The following is a 15,747-nucleotide window of genomic DNA, read 5'->3' on the forward strand; positions in this document are numbered from 1 at the left end:
TGCATGTTAAAATTCCTGTTTAGTGAATTTTCTGTGGTTTTATTCAAAATAAAAAGTAGATGGTACAGTAAGCTGCCCCCACACCATCAGTTCCTTCCTGCACCCCTAAACAAGCACCAAGGCTGAATGATAACCCAGCACAAAAAGGAATATAGATTAAGAATGCAGACTGTGTCAGAACAATGAAAATGCCAGACAAAATAAAGGGTCCTGGTACTTGGGGATGTGAAGCAAAAGGGAGAAGAAGGGATTGTTCTTAACATCTGTCTAACAAACAATGCTCAGACATGTTTAAAAATGTCCCAGTAACCCCATTTGCTAGTGAAAGTGCTACTGCTACAATACCCCACCTCATTTCTGTGTGTGACAGAGCTGTTCAGAGCAGACACCAGGCATCTTTTGTTTTGTCTTTAAAGGTTGGCGATAATAATTGTCTTCTGCGTACAATCAGTGAGTGATCACTAGCCACCAGTTAATGTCCTCACATGAACTTATTCTTTCAGTCAGGTGGAGCCTTGCACCTAGCAGCCAAAATAATAAGTCCACAGTGGGACCTCCCATGGAAAAGTGGAATGTCAACAACTTAATTTCCATGCCAGTCAAGCCCTGACATTTCTTTCTTTCTTTTGTTTTTATGATTATTTTTCTTCAAAAATGAAATTTAAAACCAGAGCTGTTTGCTAAGATTACACAACAGCACCAGACTTGTGAATGCAGATCTTACCGCTTTCCTGATTCACTTCTTTCACAGTTAGCTTTGGAATGTGAATCAATGTTATTTCCCTTGCAGCTGAAGGGCAGCTAAGGTTACAAAGGGATTTGACTAATAGGCCAAAACTCCCTTTGGGTTTGCTGAGAACCAAATGACAGAAAAGAGGAAGAAGACGGAGGTGGGTGGGCAGGAAGCCTGTTTAATTCCATTACCGTGTAGATAAATTCAAACAGCCTTCTTAATATCTTCATCATAATGCGGTCATTAGTGGAAGGGAGTGATGGCCTTCTGCCAGTCTAGCCAGCGAGAGGCAGCTGTGAACTGGTTCTGCTGGGCTGCTCAAGCTTCTCTCTGTTTACTGAGGGCTGCTTTAGACTGCACGGCATGATTTGGTGAAGCTCTTTTTAATAAACCAGCAGCTGTTTACCTGATAGCTCCTGATAACAAACCTGTAGATGAAAATGTTCCTTCGCTGCAAATTCCAGCATCTTGCAGTAGGGTGACAATTTCTGAAAACAAACAAACAAACAAGAAGAGAAAAAGGGAGGAAAAGAAAATACCTCACTGGCTTCTCTCCCCCACACATTCTTTTTTTTTTTTTTTTTGGCTGATGTTCCAGCTGTAGCCTGGGATTAATTAAGTGTTGTAACTTGGAGCCTGAGACAGAGGGTGAGTGAAAAAAAATGCATCTATCTCTTAATCTCTGAGGAGGAAGAAGTACAGTAACTGCTTCAGCTCACTTACCAGTGGGAACCCTTGGAAAGCACATCTCTCCACGGTGTTTGTCAAGAGGCAGTGAGGCTGCAGAAGCCTTTTCCTTAGTTGCGGGGGCCCATTTTTATTGTTTTCATTTGTGTCTGGCTAAGAAGTGTGTCCCTAGTCCAATAGCAGGAGCAGCCCTTTCTGGAGAGCACAGGACAGGATGCCTGTGCTAGACAGGTTTATTAATTCAACAGAGCTGGGCAGGCTGTGGAGGACAGGGGAAGAGCCGATGCCCTTTCCCATGGGCAGCCTGCCCAGCTATCAGCCGGGGACCTTAGCCTGCGAGTTGCCTGAGATGATCAGGATGGTAAAGCTCATTTGGAAATCCAAAAGTGAACTGCGAGGGACCAGGCAAAGAGGGATTCTGGAAAATGAAGATGCTCTGGGCAGTTTATCAGGTACATTTAATATGTTCTATAAAAGGTGTAGTCTCATCTAATCGTGCAAGCTGCTGGTTTCATAAAGTGGGACTCAAGCACTTAAACTGTGTGTGTGCATGTGTACAGGGGAAGGCAGTGGCTGAGAGAAGTGTGGAGCTTTGGGACTTAGGGGTTGTGACTGACATACTAATGTATTGAAATCCTGTACAGCAGTCTGCACCCACGCGCTCAGGGGAGTACCTGTTTCATGACAGGCAAGTGAAATAACAGGGTTATTTTCACTGTCCACCCTGATGGTAAACAGCAGGCGAGTAGGATTTGTGCCTGGCTGATCCATTTGTATGACAGCTTTGCAAGGCTGCTCTAAAAATATACATGTGTTTAACACAGGTTTTGAGCACAGCCACCTTATTGAAAAATGTAACACTGCCAGCAATAATTCTAAAATCCCAGTTTATGATTGTGTGTAGAGGGTCTAGGAGCCAGGTCCACTTTTTGAGAATGCCACAGTATTTCTTTTGTGTGGTCACAAAAATTAAAATCCAGAAAGGAAGGCTGTGGTGAGGGTTTTGATGTGTGCCTCAGGAGAGCTGGGTCCCATGGCCAACTCTGCCACAGACTGCCTGGATGATCTTGGACATGTCAGTTGGGGCCAGATTTTTAAAGGTATTTAGGCACCTGTAGATTCAGGTAGGCATCTAATGGAATTTTCAAAAGCACCGAGGTGCCCAACCCTCATTGAAATCAGTTCAGCAAGGTTTTTAAGCAGGTGCACAACGTTAAGCACATGAATTGCCTTACTTACTTCAAAGTCAAGGGAAAGACTCGCATTGGCTTCAGTAGACTTCAGATGAGGCCCTCTGTGCCTTGGTTTCTCATCTGCAAAATGGGATTAATAACACTTCCTTTCTCCCGTCTTGTGTTACAATCTATTTAAATTATGAGCTCTTTGGGGTAGGGACACGTAAATATAGTGCCTAGCACAATAATGGCACCCTGGTTGCAATCAGAAGCCTGTAGGTGCTACCATAATGCAAATAATAAGCATAAATATTAGCACTTCATGTGAAACCATCCTGTATGTGGAGTAAGTATGCTGTGAATATTCTGGAATCCATTATAAAGAGTTTATCACACAATATGGATTACTTGAGTAGTACGGGGCAGGGTATGTGACATGCTAATGAGCTGGGGAATGACTGGGAAAGGCAGATGTAGCCAATCATCTGTGTCTCATCCTTAACTATTCCTGTTAAAAAACTGTATCATAAAAAAGTGCTTACCTCATTTTTATTTTGGAAGTGGCGGGGGAGAGAAAAGTCTGTCAACTCCAGAGAAAATGTAAAACCTTCCACCTCCCCTGAGTGGGAACCACCAGTGACCGGTAAATTAGAAGAAGTCTTTCTACAAAGGTTGTCCTGGGTAAAGGAAGAGGCTTGACCGCTGTATTAAGTGTGTAATAAATGAGATGGGAATGCAAAGGAGCAAACTGATGGGATTGTGAGGTTTGTGTGGCAAGTGGGAACTGAATGCTCAGAAGGATGGATTTTGGTCAAAGAGAAATGAACCGATGATTCATCCACCACATTTTTCATGTGAGTAGTGCTGGAAATATTCAAAAAAGCCACCTAGGGAGAAAGTATAATCACATCATGTTCAGTGCAGCACCATTTATTTAATGAGCAAGGTTCACCTCCAGACTTCTGGAGGCATCTGTGAGTGTACGTTTAAGAGCAGGTGGAGAATAGTGGGTTGGAGGGGGAACAGTAAGAGAAGTGTAACAAAATGTTAAAAAAAAAAAAAAAGAATAGATTATAATCTTCATGGACCCTGATTCTTCCACCAGCAGGATGTGAGTAATCCCCATTGACTCAAATAGATATTACTAATATCCTGTGAAATCTGGCCTTATGGTGCCAATTCTACTGTGTTACCCCAGTGTAAATCCAGTCTAATTCCTGAGCTCAGTTGATTTACACCACTGAGAGAACAATATGACTCCAAAACTTTCAACAGTTTACAAATCAATCCCCTATGTGATGAAGTTGATTTGGGAGGTTGGTTCTCCCCCCCGCCCCGCCCCTCCCCCCGGCAATTGTCATTGTGGTTTCCCATTTTGTTCAACAGCGGGTTCCTCCTATATGTGGGGAAGCCAGTAAAAATCTGTCCAGTCAGAGAGGATCTAAACACTAACTCAGAAAGCATCTGCTTCTCTTCCCTTCTCTGCTTCCCCATCCTTCCCCACAGTCATTTGGAATCATCAGTGGTATGAAGCACTAGTACAACTTAGTCTTGAAAAAGCTACCAGTGCCAGAATGGATGGTGAGGCACCATGGTACATGCATTGCTTGCTTTTTGCCTCACATAGAGAGCCATTATTTCTGGGGGTCGTCTGATGGCTCGTTAGACGCAGCAAGATGTGTCAGCTGTTGGATACTCAGCTTCATAGCACTTGCCAAAGTAAGGGTGTTTTCATTTAAATTCTGACTTGTCCTCATGGTAACTCATCCTACATTATATCACGTTATCTGAGGTTATATTTTCTTACCATAGCTTATGAGGGGAACTAAGGGAAACTGAACAAAAATAAGAGAAAACGTTGGGATGTTTTGGAGAGAAAGGGAAGTTGTCAGGATTTCTGCTGTATTTTAAAGATTGTATTGTGGAGGTTCCTCACTTAACGTGGGCTGAACACAACATCCCACAACTAAGCCTGAGTGATCAGACTAGACTCCTAGACCTTAAATTCTGGGCCCCCTAACAAGAGACACTCCTCTGAGTCCTACAGCTCTTGGGGCCCTCCATAGCAATCAAGGAATATGCAGGATCTGGATCCTCTTCCCCTCCTCCCCCCCAATTACAGTGTTTGCTACACATTACATAATTGTATGAGAAGATTAATCGGCAAAATCTCTGGTGAGATTTTCCTTCACAAATTTTGAAAATCAGATCATTAGCATGCTCTTGCCAGCTTTAAGAGGCACTGCTATGATATCTGCTATGTCTGCAGACCTTGCTTTCCCTCCCTGCCCCTTGCCAGTTGTTGCTTAGTAACTTTTTCATCCAAATCCCTGTCCACACTAGCACAAACCTAAACCCCGTATGATTTTTGGAGATGAGTGTCTCACTAACTGTGGCAAAAGCAGGTTAGCACATCTACATTATTATCTTTCTACCAATATGCTAAACAAAATGAAGAACTAGAGATGGTGGAATAATGAAATGCAATTAATTTGAGGATGGGGAGGAGGGGAAATGGTAGAATTAATCATTATTCAAAATGTTTGCAGCGGATCAAATAATAAGAATATTTATTTGCAAATAATTTTTGGAAGAAAAATGTCGGAATGTGATGGGTTCATTATTTGGACAGAATAACTCAAGCAGCTCTAACTGGCACCATGATTGAGACAGACCCTTCCCTACCCAGCACAGTTTGAACATAGTTTAAATTTTTTTAGTCTATAGAAGAAGGCTGCATTACCCAGTTTTGAACTGTTCTCATTTTCTCCCACCCTTGCTTAATGTTCTGCGTAACTATCCTTTCTTCTCTTGGGTTTCTCTCTCTCTCTCTGGGCTTGTTTATATGGTTGAGTAATGAGCACTTTGGGGGTGTGGTTTCTAAAGTACACTAATGTGTTGCACATTAATTGGCCTGTGGAGATCCAGTTTGTGTGCACTAAATGTTCCCTAGTGCGGTTTAACATAGTTTCAAACAACACTATGTTAAAGCACATTAGGAAATATTCAGTGTGCACCAACCTGGTCTACACAGACCACATTAACATGCTGCACTTTAATTGATTTATAAATCACACCCCTGTACAGCACATTACCCCACTCTGTAGACAAGCCCTATCACTCACAGTGACACACTCACACACACGACATCTCCTGAGAGGAGACTGCTACAATACTTAAATTCTTCAGGGCCTTCCAAACACCAGTGTTTGTGCATTTCTGAAATGACTTTAGAACAGGGGTGGGCAAACTTTTTGGGTTGAGGGCCACATCTGGGTGGGGAAATTGCATGCAGGGCCGGGGCAGGGGGTTGGGGTGCAGGAGGGAATACGGGGTGTGGGAGGGGATGCAGTGTGCAGGAAGGGGCTCAGGGCAAGGGATTAGGGCAGAGGGGTGTGGGGTGAATGAGGGGGCTGAGGGCAGGGGGTTGGGGTGAGGAGTGCAGGAGGGGGCTCAGGGCAGGGGTGCAGGAGGGGTGCGGGGTGCAGCAGGGGGTTCAGGGCAGGGGGTTGGGGTGCAGGAGGGGTGTGCGGTGCAGGCAGGGGGCTTAAGGCAGGGAGTTGGGGGGTGGAGTGTAGGAGGGGTTTGGGCTCCGGGGTGGCAATGGCACGCACAGGGGCCAGGGTAGGCCCCGCGCCGCTCCAGGAAATGCTGCGGCCCCTGGGGGAGCGGGGGCGGAGGGCTCCATATGCGCTGCCCTTGCCGCACCTCCAGGTACCTTCCCCGAAGCTCCCATTGGCCATAGTTCCCCGTTCCCGGCCAATGGGAGCTGCTGGGGGTGGTGCCTGGAGACGAGGACCCAGGGACCGCTGCTGAGAGCGGCGCAGGGCCTGCGGCGCCACGGGGGGCAATCCCGCAGGCCAGATCCAAAGCCCTAAGGGGCCAGATCCGGCCCGCGGGCTGTAGTTTGCCCACCCCTGCTTTAGAAAGTTTTCCCACCTCCCTTCCTATTTCTCCTTCTCACTGCAACTGTCCGCTCAGAAATGTAGGCCCCAAGTCACACATGCATAATGCTTATCATTAACAGAGAAGTCTGCCTCATTTAGAGAGGGAGTACAGTAACTAGAGACACCCACAATGCCTGCTTCCGGTCCATGCCGAATCTTGCAACTAAGATAATTTCCACTTCTCATTAGTTTGCCCATGACTCCTCCCTCTTTGAATCCACTGTCTCCTCCTCCTCCACTGAATCACTTTCAGATTTCATGTAATTGCCTTTAGGGCCCTAAATAACTCTTCCCCTGCTTATCCAACCTTTTCTCTTATCACGTTCCTCCCACCTCCAACTGTCTCTGCTCTGCCAATGATGGCAGCCTCAGCAAACCACTTGCCCACTTTCCCCACAGATGTGTCAGTTCTTCCTTCTATGCTCACCTCTCTGCATGGAAGGTCCTTCCTGAGCTAGTCCACAAAGCCACTAGCCCCTCCTCTTTTAAATCCCGCTTGATGACCAACTTCTTCCTTGAAGCCAAAGAAACATGTTAACTAGCATTCTGTTTATTACTTTTGTCCATTTATTTCATCAGAACCAAACACTTTTGTCCCACCATGCTGTGCAATATTATCCTGTCCATCCTTCCAGCCTCACCATGTGGTTACATTTTGGACATGATTGAACAAGGAAGTATTTGTAATCTCACAAGGTCAGGGATCTTGATACACCTTTTGAGTGCCGTTACAATCATTAGTCCTTGAGAGGGGATCCTCCCTACACTTTGGGGGCGTGGCTATGCTAATTTTGCAATTTGAACCAGTCAGATGCTGAGCACCCCTATTGAAGTCCACAGGAATTGAGGGTGCTCAGCACCTTACTAGATCAGACCCTTTAATCCCCCCTTACACGTACCTACAACATTGTAGAGCGTTCCAGTGTTTTGTCTCAGCATTTGTCAAGTTCCTTACACTTTTCCTTGGACTGAAAACAGCTTTATTTGTACAACACTGAGAGATGCACCACAGGCGGGAAGGCTGTTTACTACATCTATTTCTGAACAAAACAGGGAACGTTGAAGCTTGCCAAATGTGTTACATTTATTGGGGACAAAGAAAATGAGTTTGCTTGAATCAAGGCTAGCTAAGGGCATTTTACTCGAGTTCTGGCCATGAAAGTGCATTCAGTTAATATGATCATTTACTGTGGTGGAATTACCAACTCTTTGGAGGCATGGAATATTTCTTTCTACATACTTGTAAAGTTAGAGCACTGTATAAAAGTTTATTAAAAACAATGAGGAAGGATTACATGCAATGTGCTTTTTTTACAGTATATAGGTGATTTAAATGATTTAAAGCTACAGGCCAAATCCAAAAGCCTCTATTCACTTCTTACTCAGTCCTCAGATTCAGTCCTTACTTAGGCAAAACTTCTGTTGATTTTGAAGAGAGATTAGGAAAGTAAGAACTAGAACTGAGCAAATAGTGGAGGGAAATTATATGCAAATATTTTCACAAATTCTGAATGGCTTTTCAGTTTAGTCATGCTGGCACCCCATTTTTGTTTGCGTTCCCATGAACATTTGTGCAAACTGAATTTTGTTTGCAGGAGTGTTTGGAAAAGCTCTTTGGGCAGCTGTTTAACAGTGCACACACACAATAGAGGAAAGGAAGAGAAGATGAATATAGTATACAGTTGAAACTCCAGGATGTATTTAGGTAGACAGAATGTAATTATCCAAGCTGGATTTTGGCCAAGGCCTGGGAGTTAATACCAAAGTGACAGTGAATTTAATATGTCAATTCAGAGCACCTGTTTAAAGAATTAAACATTAATAGGCCAGATCCTTGTAAGATGTAACTTTGTGGAGCTCCATTGTCTGCCTATGCTGGAAGAAGCACAGGAGACACTGGATGTGGTTTAATTAGGCCACAACTTTATTCTTAAATGTCTGGGAGTACCCGGCAGATAAAATTGTATAGTGCAGGTAATTCCATAATCATTTCAATATATACCTGGGTCCGACAACACTCTCTTTTACCCATCCTGGTTCCCAGCCAACCCACTGCTGGGACCTCACCATCCTCCCCTTGAATGAGGGTTAAGGGGGGACTGTAAAGGGGAGGGGCCGCTGGTTCCCTGCCGTACCAGTTGTAGGAGCCCTGAGTCCCCTTGTTTTTGCTCCTTTAGAGAATACCTCCTTTAAACCTTTACCAATCCATTTTATCTGATCACTGTACCCCTTCCCTATGGGGTACCTGCACTGGACATCTGCCCCATGTTTGCATAACGAGTTGTGACATCATAGCTAACTCCTGGTTCATGTTCTCCCCAGCAAAGCCTGCCTGAACTGCTATGGGGAAGCTGGGGGGAAAAACAACCACCTTTCACCTTGGCCAATCTGGCAGTGAGGGAAAAATTCCTTCCCAGCCCCCTGAGAAAGGAGCAACTAGCACAGTGCCCACAGCAGACCCTGACAAAACCCGGTATTTCACCACTTCCATGGGTGGTAGGGTGGGTGCTGCTCTGCCTGGTCCAGGTAAAAGAGAGCTTTTCCTGCTCTGGAATGGACCTATATAGTCTCCCCTCTCTTCTGGTCACCTGGATGGGTATGCCTAGGGTGACCAGACAGCAAATGTGAAAAATCGGGATGGTGGTGGGGGGTAATAGGAGCCTATATAAGAAAAAGACCCCAAAATCGGGACATCTGGTAACCCTAGGTATGCCACTGACCTGGTCCACAGCTGCAACAGAAAGTCACTCTGACTCTCTAGCTCTTAAAGGGGCAGATGCCTTTTCCAACAAGCCAGACAACGGCCCCTGCTGCTTAATGTGTGGTGAGGTCATTACCCTTAATGTAGCTATGCTGATCTGACCCATTGTTTCTTATTCGTTTTCAAAGGGAAAAGCTACTTCATTTCATTATAAGCCAGCTGTTCTTCCTAGCTTTGTTTCCAAACTGCTGACAAAGTTGGATTGTTTATACCCAAAATTTACCCCTTTTCCTTCACCTTTCCTTAAAATTTTAATTTATTTACCGATACGAATTCTGTGAAGATTTAGGTTACCAGCAGGATGAGTGATTGCTGTGCTATAGATGTGTCCATTCTCTGAGCCATCATTTATTTGGTGGGAGAGCTACAAAAGCGAAGCGTATTGCTTGGGATGGACTTGCTGATGTGCCATTTCGCTTCTTGATTTTTCATTTGTAAGTGCGGCATACAGAGTGCATTGCAACATGTGCTTAAAAAGGTATGCGGCAAAATTGCCGAACATAAGCTCCTGGTTTAAGAGCCGGCAAAACATGCTTTTGAAGCTTCCTGCACGAGGGGCTATACGCTGCAGAATCTTCTGTTGCTGACATTTTGGAAAGTGTATACTTTACTTTCAAGATGCCACAAGGAAATTATATCCCTGAATATTAACTTTTCCCCTTTAGTGTAGTTCATTCCTCTCACTCTTTCCGTCTCCTGAAGTCTTTCAAACTAGGTCACCCATGATAACCACATCAGCACACCCAAACTATTGACTTTGTACAAGATGACACAACAGTTCAGAGCATAAGTTTAAGGAGGAATTTTTATGTATGGGTAAACAGGCTCAAATAAGAACGTCTCATGCTTTCATCCCTAATTCAAATCTCTTTGGGATTTTTGAAAAACTTCCGTTGACTTCAAGTTCATTTGCTTTCATTATTTACTATATTCATGCACCTAGGTATTTCCTGGTTCTGGCCAGAACCAGAAGCGAAAGCATCATAATATGGGAGCAACTTTGTTCCTGCAGTCTGGCCAGAAAGCCACAAATCTCTAAAACCCAACAAGAAAGTCTCTTGTGAGCTTTCCAGCCTAAGGCCCCAATTCAGCAAAGCCTTTACGCATGTGTTTAACTTTAAGCACGTGAGTGATCCCATCTCCTTTCAGCAAAGAATCCAAGCCTGCTTAGGTTAAATTAAGGTTAAGCACATGTTTAAATACTTTGCTGAATCCAGGCCTCAATTTTCAGACACAATATGTTTGGGTAACTCATCTCAGCTTTTAAGATATCCTCGTCACTGTCCCCATCACATACCAGCTTGCAAAGCACATTTCCATCTACCCCTGCTATTGTTACAAGTAATCCGTAAGATTACTGTATTTGAAAGAGAACCGAGGAGGGAAATCTCTCTCTCTGTTTACCTCCTGGTTGTGACAACACCTTGTGTTGAGACACTTCCACTGTTTTGTAGATGGCCAATTGCACTTTATGGCATTTTGTGAAAACATGAGACAGAACTCCCCTGGCCCTATCCTGTCCTGGACACAAATGCATGCTGTACTACAGGATGTTTGCCAGTAACAGCAGCAACAAGGTGTGTGAACAGAGGGAAAAGGGAGGGAAGACAAGGGCATGTTTAGTGGTGTTGCTGCCGGGCCTGGCCAAAAGATACTTCTAAGCATCGGCAAGGGAGCAGAAGAACCCTTAGCAATTTCTAAAGATTATTTTAGTGTAATTTCGGGCCATGCCATTTAAAGAGTGTTCTGTCAGAAAATGAAATTTTTGAAATTAGTTACTTAAGCTCCGTTGTACAGAAACAATTCACAAACCAGGACATTACAAGCCTGATCCAAATCCCCCTGAAGTCCGTGATAGTCTTACCATTAACTTCAATGGGCTTTGGATCAGGCCCAAAGTGCTCATTTGTGCTGTTACCACCCACCCTGCAGCGCTGTGCCTATGAAGCCATTCCTCCTGTCCTGGGGAGCTTCTGAAGAGGCTGGCATGATGCCTCCCAGAGACCTCAGGCATGCAGAGCTTTGGACCTTTCCCTTAGGAGGGTGCAGAATGTTTCTTTCTCTGCTCCTAAGAGTGAGGGAGCAGTCTCTGAATTCTGCAGTCTCTGCTGTCCAGCTGTCCCTGGCCCTTGCATGGGGGTGGGGGGGGACATGTGGCGAGGGAAGACTTGTATCCCCAGCTGCCCTTTGCTCGCATCTGTGTGAGAGCTGGAAACAAACAGGTACAGTTCAAGATAGAGAGAGGTGGTCTGGAGAACTCTGCCAGTATCCTGTGAACATGGAATGTATACCTTCATTCTGAGCTGATTAAGTGTTCTTTAGAGACTTTGGATGCCTTTGTGAGTCTGGCTAGCTCAGGGAGCTGAGAAACAAAATATTCCAAATAACTCAGATTGAGAAGATACTTCACAGTGTTATTTGACCCTTACTCTTGTGTGAACCTTTCTAGTCTGCAGGAACTTATTGTATATGACTCAAAAAGGCTCAAAAGTTGTTTTTTTTCACTCAAAAAGGCATATGTTACAGACAGGAGCGCCGCCAGCTTTTCCGCAGCCCTAGGCGGAGGAAGGTCCCGCCCCGAAATGCTGCCCCCCCACAGAGGCGGCAGAAGGTCCCGCCGCAGAAATACCGCCGCGGTCGCTGCCCCCCCAAATTGCAGCGCCCTAGGCGACCGCCTAGGTCGCCTAATGGGTTGCGCCGGCCCTGGTTACAGAGACATACCAGATAGGAAGTGTTCTGTAGTAGCTAGGATAAATACCTGAAAACCTCAGGTATTTAGTGGAGTAGAGGGCATTACTTGGAGCCCTTTGAATTTTTGACAGGGAAAAAAAAGGCCTGAAGTATCAAATCATTTAGTCCATCTGGAATATATATGGACCAAATTCTGCAATCCCTAATCAATAATAACTCCCACTGACTTCAATGGTGTGTTTGTTCAATTAACAACTGCAGAATTTGGCCCTTTGGGGGTTGTTTGGACCTTCATGTTTTGGAGATTCAGTGCAGAGAAGCCCCCAGGTGCTTATCCAAACAGCTTGTGTGTTCACAACTTTGCTTATCCAAACCTTTCCCAAATAGCCTGTGTGTTCAAAACTTAAGCTGGAAATCTTATAATTATAGGTTTTCGTGTAACATTTTTTGTATTTCCTGCTTTCAGTCAGGCTAGAAATACTGCAGGAACAGTCGCTTTCACAATATTCCATTTCTGGTCCCAGATGGGACTGAGACTTGAAAAGGGGATAAGAGAGTTAAGAGAACATTTATTAACTTCAGAAAAGGCTCAGATCTGATCCAACTGGAGGCTTGAATGGAGATTTGGGTCAGTTTGGGTCAGAGATTTCCCCCCCACTCCGCCCCAAACTGCTTCACTCAGCTTTCCTTACAAAATTGTTCAGGATAAAATTAAAGCTCATTGACAGCGACTCAAGTGTATCAAGCCAGGGAAGGAGGGAATTGCGAGAGAGATTGCCAGGTTTTATGTACTCTACTGCTTGAATGTTTTGCTCCATTCTTTCTCTTCTTTCTACAGGCAGTGGGGAAACGTATGTTACTTACTGTTCTCACTTGGGGACTAATGCTGCCCTTGAATAAAGCAACTAGGATGGTCAGATGCAATAATGTCAGTAGCTAGGGAGCCTTCCAAAAGTGCCAGTTTAGTTTCATGTGGGAGAGGCATGCTGCATTTGTAATTAGTGTGCTGGTAAACTATGGAAGAAAAGACTGTGGGGAGAGGGAAGAAGTCAGTAAGTGGGGAGACTATCACGAAGGTAGTCTCAAGCCCAATATGACTACAGGTCCTGGGCTACCTGTTGAGACAGTGTCAGGCTCTAGCTCCTGTTTTAGGAGCACCCAAAAGAAGGTGTAGCACAGAAACCCATGCTCTGGGAGAGTGCAGGCCAGCAGTAGGAGATGGGTAAATTAGACACTGGAACACACGGCAGCACCAGAGGCAAATGTGTCTGGTCTAAAAGAAACCCAACTTCTCTGAGAAATGGCCAGCCAGCTCCAAAGAGGACCCAAACTCCCCTGAGTGCAGGACAGTTAGACGATAAGAGGATCCTGGGGAGTAGAGGAGAAGGAAAGGGAGACTTAGGATGGAAAATAGGTGAAAAATCCGTAATGCACTTTGTCATATTGCTGTTGACAAGCTAGCATGCTGTAGATTCACACCCTGGCTTGCCACACGCAAACTTGCTATGTAGACAAGCCATCAGGGAAAAGAGCAAAGAAGAGGATTCAGGAGGGGGGGAAATAAGAAATAGGAAGGGTCAGCAGTGGAGGGAAGAGAAAGAGTGACTTAAGAGCAGGAAAGAGAAATATGGGACTAGGCAGGTAATATGAGAGAGAGTAACTCAGGAGGAAAGAGAAGAAAATGAACTTGTGGCAGATCAAAGGAGAGAGAGATGGGGAAGTCTGGGAGAGAAAGGGAAGAAATAGATTGGAGGAACCTGGGATGGAAAGAGTGGGGGACTTGAAAGAATTAGAAGGGAAGAAGAGGTAGGAAAGTGTGTGTGGAGTTCCCAGGGAAAGTGATGTGGAAAGATAGGGGGAGGAGACACTGGGGAAGAGGAGAGAGAACCACAGACAGAATGCATGGGGAAGCAGAAGAATTCTGGTGCTTTGGGGAGGGAGCCCAATGACCTGAAAAGCTTGGGGAGCTGGTTTTAAGTTGGGTGAGAATCAGGAGCTGTCAGGGCCCTTAACTGTGTTTCAGGCAGGGGATGCTTGGAATAAAATGTGAGTGTGTTTGGCTTTTGGTGGGTTTCTTTTTTGCCATGTTGATGCATGGTTTTAAATTGAAGATAGTCTCTTATCCACCCTACCTTGGGTTTGTGAGGACAAAAAAGGGTTGTTCCAGTCTCTGGTGGCAAGCCCTCACTGGTCTGCCTTTAATCCTATCAGTATGGAGCATGGGGAAATGTTGCTTCTGTGTTGTCATCCCAGGACCTGTAAATCAAGGCTGGAGCCCTGAAGAGGAGGTGAGAGGGGGAAAGAAACAGAAAGTATAGTAGCAAAGAAGAGAGAGGAGTGGTAAGGAGACCAGCAAAGACAACGAGGAGGAGAAGGAGAGTAGTTTCTTTGGCATTGTGCATTCTGCTTACATGCCACATCGTTCAGTTTCTTACGTTGCTCTCATTCCCCCTTGCTTGCCAATGTCAGAATGAGGCAGCAGTAACTGTGCTCGTACATTTATATTGTTGCGACCTTTCCCACTCCACTCATGTCTAATAACTTTGGCCATTTATTGGGAACCGAAATTACAGCCTTGAGTCAAGGGCATGGTGACACAGATAGGCAGAGCACCATGCAATTGTGAATTGGCTGGCCATCACGCTATAAAACTTGAAAGATTCTCTCCAAAGGGTTTCACTTGACTGCTGTTCTTTCCAGTTTTGTGCCTTACTGCCAAGTGGGGAGGAAAGGAACTAGTTAGTCTGGGTGTCTGGGGGGGAACCACAGGTTGGGTGTGCTTTCAATAAGCAATCAAAATAACATGTGGAAAATCCGGGTGTCGTAATTGTGTGTTCTACAGTAGCACCTAAAGGTCCCAGCCAAGATCAGGGCCTCCATTTTCAAACACAAAACTGGAGAGAGTCTCTGCCTTGAAGCATTTACTAATTTAAGACAAGATACAACCAATGGGAGAAATAATCATGGGGTAGGGGGATTGGTGACAGGAGCACGCAGTCACATAGACAAGTGTTTACAATTAGCAGGCTTCAAGTAGAGATTTTTTTAAAAAAATAGATAAATAGGAATATCAATGATACCAGTAATCCCTGTTGTCTGTCAGCCTATCCAATGTCAGTCGGCAGTTTACTCTAGGTTCATGGTAGATGTGAGTCTTGAGAAGGGATTTGACAGATAGACTTTACGAATTAGTTCCAAAGCATTCCATGAATAAGGGGTGGAACAGAAGAAAGTCTGAAGTTGCTTGTGGAAGGTGTGATCCTTTAGATTATCTAAACCCCACCTCTGCTAGAATTTTTGTCATTTAATTTTTCTTGTCCATTTTCTCCTAATCCTTATTTGTAATAAGGAGGATAGTTCTCCAGTTAAAGCATGGGATTGGGAGGTTTAAGATCAAGGTTCTCTACCAAGCTGTGTCATAAAACAGTACCCTGACCTTGGGCAATTCATTTAGACCCTGATTGAGCAAGGTCCATGGCTAACTTTAAGCAGATAAGTCTCTAATTGATTTCAGTCTGGCTACTCATGTGCTTAAAGTCAGGTATGTGCTTAAGTACCTTGCTGAATTGGGTGAGTCTTAATCTTGCAGTGTCAGTTTTCTGATCATAAAATGGGAATTAAAATACTTATCCATCGTTGTGAACTGCTTTGAGATCTTCTGATAAAATGTGCATAGTTATGAAGCATTATTTTTTTTTAATTATTTGAAATAATCAACTGAGTGGAGAGTAAAGTTATGACTAGTAATTAGAC

At 44.6% G+C, this 15,747-nt stretch overlaps 1 protein-coding gene across 1 annotated transcript in view; it reads left to right on the plus strand.

Moving 5' to 3' along the window:
- The first annotated feature begins 1,631 nt into the window (after positions 1 to 1,631).
- The window catches only part of PDE7B (phosphodiesterase 7B), a 113,929-nt gene continuing 99,813 nt past the window's right edge, over positions 1,632 to 15,747 (plus strand). The window contains exon 1 of the mRNA XM_065401825.1: positions 1,632 to 1,872. Within this exon, the coding sequence (XP_065257897.1) occupies positions 1,635 to 1,872 (238 nt within the window). The 5' untranslated portion in view covers positions 1,632 to 1,634. The remainder of the gene's footprint in view (positions 1,873 to 15,747) is intronic.

Source organism: Emys orbicularis, chromosome 3 (genome assembly GCF_028017835.1).
Source record: "Emys orbicularis isolate rEmyOrb1 chromosome 3, rEmyOrb1.hap1, whole genome shotgun sequence".
NCBI classification, from domain to species: Eukaryota; Metazoa; Chordata; order Testudines; family Emydidae; genus Emys; species Emys orbicularis.